This window comes from Convolutriloba macropyga, chromosome 3, assembly GCF_964194025.1.
Source record: "Convolutriloba macropyga chromosome 3, txConMacr16.3, whole genome shotgun sequence".
Taxonomy (NCBI): Eukaryota; Metazoa; Xenacoelomorpha; order Acoela; family Convolutidae; genus Convolutriloba; species Convolutriloba macropyga.
In genome coordinates, this window is record NC_134470.1 from 79582432 (window position 1) to 79590969 (window position 8538).

At 32.4% G+C, this 8538-nt stretch overlaps 2 protein-coding genes across 3 annotated transcripts in view; one reads left to right on the plus strand and one right to left on the minus strand.

The window, feature by feature from the left end:
- The window catches only part of LOC142336504 (protein SSUH2 homolog), a 611495-nt gene that overhangs the window by 104173 nt on the left and 498784 nt on the right, over positions 1–8538 (plus strand). The window lies entirely within an intron of this gene.
- Positions 1–8538, minus strand: part of LOC142336498 (myosin-IIIb-like) — a 76664-nt gene that overhangs the window by 28984 nt on the left and 39142 nt on the right. For both annotated transcript variants that reach the window (XM_075385385.1, XM_075385384.1), the window contains exons 21-22: positions 4904–5026; positions 4202–4340 (exon numbers count right to left, since the gene is read on the minus strand). In XM_075385385.1, coding sequence (XP_075241500.1) covers positions 4202–4340; positions 4904–5026 — 262 coding nt within the window. The remainder of the gene's footprint in view (positions 1–4201; positions 4341–4903; positions 5027–8538) is intronic.

Sequence of the window (8538 nt, forward strand, 5' to 3'; positions counted from 1 at the left end):
TCTATGTTCGCTCACTTGTATTAGCTATATGCTCATTCATTAGATACTGATTTTTTGCTCAGTCAATAGTCTTCAGTCCAAGCTTATTTACAAGAAGTTCATTCAATGCTGACTTACTAGATACTTATCTATGCCCACTTACAAGATATCCATTCTTTGCTCGCTTAGCAGATATTCATTCTATACTGACTGTCATGGATAAAAAATTTCACAATTTTTTCCTAAATATATTTGATTCAATTTGAAAGAGATTAAATTTGTGTTCATGAAATTTCGATTTGTACAATTCCACGCAATTTACACTGAGATAATGAGACTTGGGACTTGCAAGCGCATTAGTCAGCGGGTTGCGTTCAGCGTCAGGTTATTCAAGGAAATAATTCAGAGCACCGCCTTGGAGGTGTAGTTTAAGATAACCAACGCGTTCAATTGCTGGTACTTGTGCAAGTTCAATTGAAATCTCCAATTGCTCTCGAAAAATTATAAACTCCTCAAGAGGGCCAGCAACAAAAGGTTGAAGAATGACTGTTTGTGGCACTGAAGTAGGTGCTACACCCCAGATAGTTGCTGCAATTGGGGTTGCTGCCGCCGCAACGTCCATTGCCATTTAATCACTTTTTATTTGGCTTTACTAAGAGAAATCAGGTTTCGTCAAAAATTTTGAAATGATTCAAGTTTAATAAAGGTATCTGTTGAGTGAACAAATATTTGTCAGAGAAAACTGTCGAAATACTGGGGTAATAATAAAAAAATGTTGTTAATCTGAAACGTCCATTGCCATTTAATCACTTTTTATTTGGCTTTACTAAGAGAAATCAGGTTTCGTCAAAAATTTTGAAATGATTCAAGTTTAATAAAGGTATCTGTTGAGTGAACAAATATTTGTCAGAGAAAACTGTCGAAATACTGGGGTAATAATAAAAAAATGTTGTTAATCTGAAATCTCAATGTGATAAAGAATTTGAGTCATATCTCGGCCCTCTGAAGTAAAGAGAACTTTGCCTCTACGTTTTGAAATTTTGACATTTAGCTTTAATGAGGAGCATTGATGAATTGTATAACCATAGAAACTACGCAAAGAAAATAAGAACTTTCTTAAATTTCTTGAAGGCCATTTTGGGCGACAAATGAATTGTCGTATTTCCAAAATATATGCCAGATAAAATCGAGTAAAACTCAGGACAATCTTCGTCTGTAAAATAGAACCACTTTCTATTATTCAAGACATAAACCAAACGTAAGTTTGTTTTAATCGAATCTACAACGTAACCTTTCAAAGGTCCTTCTCTATCACCAATTCTGATTTCTTTTTTCCGTCTCCCAACATTTACAGCTTTAAACATCTCTGCTTTTCCTTTCACCAACTTAAGTCTCTCATATTTTTAATTCGTAAAAAGATTGCACAGTTCTTTTAGTTGCTGGTTCGATGCAGAGTCCCAATCAAATGAACTAGCATATTCAACTAAACTACACAAATTTCCAAAAAACGCAATTGTTTCATGATCCTCCATTAATTCCAACTTTTTTACAATCTTGCAAATAATCCAACTGCAATATTCAGTCAAATTCTAAAAACAAAAATTCTACTAAACTTTTCAGCAAGTCACTACAAGCAATTTTATCCAACGACAATCTAGCAATTCAATCTCCTTCAAAATCAATCAAATATATTCAGGGAGAAATTGCTGGGTAAAAATTTATCCATGAGAGTGAAATAAAACAGAGCTTCTCTCTGGAGGTGTAGTTTAAGTTAACCAAAGCGTCCAAATAATGGTAACTGTGCCTGTTCAATTGAGCTCACTAATTGCTCTAAAAAAACTAGATTTAGATCAAATAAATATTTATATTTTTACCACAGAAAATCAACAGTTTTCTCAATTACATTTACTCATTCACTCAACACATATCATTATTAAACTTGAACCAGTTATAAAATTGTCTCACTCTTGTCTCCGGTTGAGGAATGGTTTAAGTTGAGAAATTTATACAGTTGAAAGATCCTAGCATAAATGAACTTTCTGAATTTAAACCTATTTATTCCTACGATTTAAATAATGCAATCAAGCTAAAGCTAATGCAATCAAAATGAAGAAAGAACAGAAGTTAGATAAAAACATACAAGAGGTTCTAAAATGGTTGAAAAACAATAAAAGACCAAACGTAGAGTACAGTTCATACCACTTACAGAATTACCATAAATATTTTAGTCGATTCATAGTTGACAATGGTCTTTTATGCAGAAAGATCTTTGAACACACTGATAAAAACTACATAAAGCAAATTGAAGCAGTTACAAACAAAATTGATTTAAAGAATTCATAACTGTGAAATGAATAGCCATATTGAAAAACAGAAGAAGATCCGTGAATTCAGAAAAAATATTATTTCTGGCTTCATGGAATTTCTCGTTCAGCGCATTAACAACTGTTCAACACGATGACAAGTAAAATCTCCAGTTAGTTCAAATACAAGCTTACCAGCGGATATGTTAGGAGTTGCCATATTAGGACCATTACCAAAATCTAGTGGTTTTTCATATATTTTAACATGACAGGAGGTGTTTACTAAGTATTTGTTTTCCCAACCACTCAATTCAGTTTCTGCTGAAACAGTATGCAAATACCTAATGCAGTGGTTTGTGTGACTTTCATATATAGCCATTTCGGTGTGGACTGACCAAGGCACTCAATTCAGTTCAAAAATGCAGAAGGAACTTTCAACACTACTTGAATTCCGACTAGAACATACTACATGCACAAATAATAGGAGTCGTAGAGAGATCACACGGACCATTAAAACGGTACTTGAAAAAATATGAAAATCAAAAATGTTCAAGGAGAAATTGTGTAATAATTTATCCATGACACTCACTTACTAGGTAATCATTAAGTGCTAATTCATTAAATATTTTTTTTGTGCTCACTTACTACATATTCATTCAATGCTCGTTTACCAGAATTCAGTCAATGCTCATTTACAAGATATTCGTTGTTTACTCCTTTCCTAGATATTCATCCTATGCTCACATAGTAGATAACAAATGGATGCCCCTTATTACATATTCGTTATATATAGAATTAGTAGTTAATCATCATATGCTCACTTACAATATGTTCAATCACTAGATATTCTTTTAATGCTCACTTACTAGATATTCATTCTGCTTAATTGCAAGATATTCATATTATACTCTATTACTAGATAATTTTATGTTTTACTAGACAATCAGTCTATACTCACTTAATAGATATTCACTCTATTCTCATTTACTAGATATTCATTCTACGCTCATTTACTAGATATTCATTCTACTCTCACTTAACAAGCATTCATTTTATGCTCACTTATTATATGTTCAGTCTATGCTCACTTGATATCAAGTGCTCATTTGGCCCCGATCAATCAAACGTGAAAAATCTTTATTTACACTTGATATTTCCTTAAATAGTTGCATGAATTTAGTTCATAATTAATTAGCTTCACGTACATATCTGTTTCGTATTTCCATCTCGAACCATACCCCCAATTTTGTTTATGTTTATCCAAAACAACCAGATAACAAAGTAGTAATTAAACATGTAGGGATTCATGGTATTTTATATATTGCTTGGCATTGGACGGGTTGAAAATTTTTAATATACCTGTTCTCCTTGTTATCTCAGGGCAGAAGCCAAATATCAAACCAAGTTATTCAATAATTTTGCGAAAGTTTCTTTTTGAGTTATATTTATTCTTTTTGTATTGCTTTCTTCAATTCACAAAATCAAAACGCAACAATCATTCTAGCAACAGGGTGAACTTTCCATATTAATATAATGCTTTGTTTAATCTGCGCAAAAAGAAGAAGAAAATGTTGAATTAAATAATTGATGCCGCATCGATGATTAAAAAATCTCAACTTTTACTTTTAATATATTTTTTGGCATTTGATGAATTGTGAATCAAATGTTTATACAATGTTTTGGATATTTTAGGAGAGACTCTGGAAATCAAACTAAGTTAATCGTCTTTCAAAAATTTCGCAAACGTTTTTTTTTGTTTCAGATGACGCTTTTCTTGACGCATCCTTCGCCACCTAACAAGCTTAAAAACAAAAATGCTCAACTTAGTACTCAGAAATTATTTTTCTCCGAGGATCTATTTGTTAGAAAACGTTCAAATCAAACATTTTCATTTTTTGATTTGCAACTGTCTAACCCACCTTGGTTTTGCCGATTCGATAGCCAGTGATAAGTGACTTTTCGAGGATCTCTTTGGCGATTCCGGCACTGGACTCTAGCTCAGCAGTTGCTCCAAACAGCAACATTTTGTACTTCTCAATGAACTCTGCAAAGGTCGGTCTGAAATTGTTTGTTATTTCGTTGTTATCATAGTTACTCAATAACTGGCCGCAGAAGGAAAATATCGCTCGAAATCAAATCGGGCCTCGTAAAGTGTCTAACGCCCATATTTTGAGGATTGCTAGTAATAAAAGTAAAGTAGCTTATATTTTGTCAAACCAGAGAAAAATAGAAATTTGTGTTAACGGCTAATGATAATAGTGTTATTGATGAACATAATTTTCATAGCAGGCATAGGTGAATTTATGTTAATAGTTATCTGAAAAAATTCAGCCTGTTTTAATTTACCAGCAGGTTAACAAAATTTTCAACCCTTATTTGGTGCAACCCAGGTCGAGGTTCCAGACCCAAGCCAGCCTTGATCAGGCCATCTGGGGCCGCCCAAAGAGGAAGGGAAGTATAATGTATAATGTGCTATCCAAAATAAATGGTCACACACAGGTTATTGTCGCAATATGGTCCGGACAATTGTCGCACAAGGGTCTGATCAGAGGTGTTTTGGTTATAGAAAGAGCCTAAGAAATGACAAAAAAAATTTTGGTCATTAAAGAGGTGTTTGTTACCTGTAAGAGAAACCGTTCTGCCTGATCTTGCATACTTCTACCACCCCAGCATACTTGAGCTGACTGATCACTTTCTCCTTCTCTATTCTGTGAGGTACCTTGTCATTGTTGGGTTTGATACACCTGAGAACAGAATAAAACAAGGATGCTCGTTAATGTGCGTTTGCACATGATGTTCCGACCCGAGCTCATCTACACTTTTGACTTAATTGTCAACCAAATGAAGACATAATAAAAATAGATGTTTGAGTTTAAAAAAGGTTTAAAAACCTAACTACTTATTGAATTACATAATGCCATGCTTCATTACACCGCTGACGAGATCTTTCATTGAAAAAACTACGAAAAAATAACAAACAACAAGAGAAGCAAAAACAAAAATTCCACGGCGAAAACTAAGTATCTAAATTTGAACGCACCTAGTAAAAACGCCAAAATACAATCGTATAAAACCGTAACTGCACAAATTTACTTTCTCCATACTATACAGCAGATGGCAATTTTCTTCAATGAGACTAGGTAACAAAGTCGACAAAAGGAAAAAATAAGGCAAAATTGGAAAATCAATCAACTATTTTTAAACCAAATAATTTCTAGAGTCCTTAAAAAATTAGATTTTAACGAAATAATTCTTAATAAATTTACTAAACATTCATTCTGAAACCATTTTCATTCATACAAATGCAACTAAAATTTTACTGAAAGATTAAATAAGTGCATTTGGGCCACATTTGAAAATCATTGGGATCTGTTATTACGCAAATGTGATAAAAGAAGAGAAAAAGAAACAGAAGTACACCACTAAAATTTTATTTAAACGCATATTGTCCACAAACAAAACACCAGTTACGACATGATATCACTGGACATTCAAATTTTTTTAATACAAAAAATTGAATTAGACCACTCAATAATGAGAATATGCTACAAATTGACGAAAAAAAAACAAAAACTGAAAAGTTCAAAAAATCATTAAAATGAATAATATCATAAACTTTGAGACTATTCGCTATAAAATGACTGCCTCAGTTAATATCAATCCTTGAATACTCAATTACAAGCTTTTCAGACCGGTCAGCATTTTACGCCTACCAAAAGATTTAAATAAATAGGCAAAAACCGCTAATTCAAAAAAATTGAGCGAGAAAAGTGTCGAAGCCATTAAAAAAAAATTTTGCGGTAATGACTTTTCTATCATCCATTAATTTTTTAGCATTGAGATTCTATTTTTCAATATGACTTCAAAATATCAATAAATATGAACAAATACATAAAAAGCACAGAATTTCTGAGAAAACCGGTAGTATCAACCCCATTAAACTCAATTGCTTTCAGCAAAAGGCAATAAAAGCGCTCGATGGGAGCATAAGAGTTATGCCTCGATGGAACGACAAGAATGTTTGTCATTGACAAGTCATCGATACGATAAGACAACACAATAAGTCATTGACTAAGAAAACAACAACAAATACAGGCAAAAACCAGAAATTCAGTAGAAAAGTGCGAGAAGCCATTTAAACCATAAGCTTTTCTTTGAACAAATCCAAAAATTTTCCAAATGTCCAAAAAATTTATGAAAACTCGTGCATCGATTTTATCAGACCAATAGTATGAAGATAAAGACGCAAATTAGATTATTTTTAATGGAGAAGGAAAAAAGGATTTTCGGTAATTACTGAGGCGTTCGTAAAGTTCACGAAGATAAGTTTACGATTGGTTAAAGTTCAAAAAATTTTTTTAAAAATTTTTTTTGAAGTTTTAACAGCCGTTAAAGTCAATAGCTTTCAACAGAAGTCAACAAAAACGCTCAGTCATGACTCGATAGAAGGACAAAGATGTGTGTCATGCATGGGTAATCAAAAGGATATCACAATAAGTCTTATGACTATGGAACGAAAACAAATACAGAAACCAATAATTCATTAGAAAAGTGCGAGAAAAGTTCGCAGCCATTTAAACCATATCTTTCATCTGAAAATTTTATCTATGCTCAAGTTAACGTCTTCTCAAAACCAATGGGAGCTATAAATATTAGGCTAATGTGATAAGATTTCAACAGGAACCAAAAATACAAAAATATCCAAAAATTTAAAAAATTTTTTGAAATCTTGTGGCATCGAAGCCATAAAACCAGGAGTTAAAAAAACGGTAACCAAAATAATTTAGATTGCTGTAGAAGGAAAGGATGGGGTTTTGGTCATTACTGAGAATTTCTTACAAATCATGAAAATAAATTTAAAATTGGTTAATCAAAAATTTTTATGAGAAATTGTTTTTAAAGTCTTAACAGACAATAAGTTCAATAGCTTTCAACAGAAGTCAATAAATACGCTCAGTCATGACTCAATAAAACAACAAAGATGTTTGTCATGCATGGGTAGAATAGTGCAAGAAGAAAGTGTCGAAGCCATTTAAATCATAAGCGTTTCTCTGAAATTTTTATCTATGATCAATTGAACGTCTTCACCAAACCAACGGGAGCTATCCAAATTAGAATAATGTGACAAAAATTAAAAAGGATTCAAAATACGAAACTTTCGAAAAACTTTAAAATTGTATTTGAAATTTTGTGGCATCGAAGTCACGAAACCAATAGTTAGAAGACCAAACCGCTAAACAGACTATCTTTGGTCGCAGTAGAAAGGAAGGGGATCATGTCAGTACTGAGACTGACAGTTTAAAAAAGATAAGTTTATGGTCGGTTAATTAAAAAAAAATTCGAAAAGTTATATATAAAGTCTTAACAGTCATTAGCTGTCCAATCAGAGCACTGAATAGCTTCACTAATGCTTATTACGAAACCCATCGCATATTTAGCCAACGATTATATGCCATAGGTTGGTTGCAGTAGAAAGGGAGCAGTACTTTGGTTGCAGTAGAAAGGAAGGGGATCATGTCAGTACTGAGACTGACAGTTTAAGAAAGATAAGTTTATGGTCGGTTAATTTAAAAAAAATTCGAAATTTTATATATAAAGTCTTAACAGTCATTAGCTGTCCAATCAGAGCACTGAATAGCTTCACTAATGCTTATTACGAAACCCATCGCATATTTAGCCAACGATTATATGCCATAGGGCTCCAAAAATTCAGTAAAACCTCAAAAACAAAATCAAAATTTCATTAAAAATTACAAAAAGCTCTAATTACAAAATTACAGAAGCCATAAAAAACATGTGCGATTCCTTGAAAACGTGTTTTTTGATCATTAGGCGTCATTTTACTGTAAATCAGGTTTATCATTAACCAAACATCGATTTGAAAAGTGACCAGTCTCTAGGTGACCTAAAAATATGAAGTTTTCTAAAAAAAAACCGCTCTCAAATAGAATTCGAACTTTTTTTATAGTAAACTTCCCTACGAGACCAGAACTATTCTTTTTAACACCTTTGGTGTATTAGGAATACGAAATTGATTCCTTTTGTGGCGTGAAATGTAATTTTGAATGAAAAATTTTTAAAGAAAAGATCATAATTTGAAGAAAAATTACACTACAAGTGAACGAAATCATACCAAATATGACAGGTTCACACAAAACTTCAATCCTCGATAACTCCTCGAAAAATACGAAATTCAAAAAACCTTTTTAATTTCAAATTCTAGGCTGAACGAGTTTTTAATGATACCACTCACATC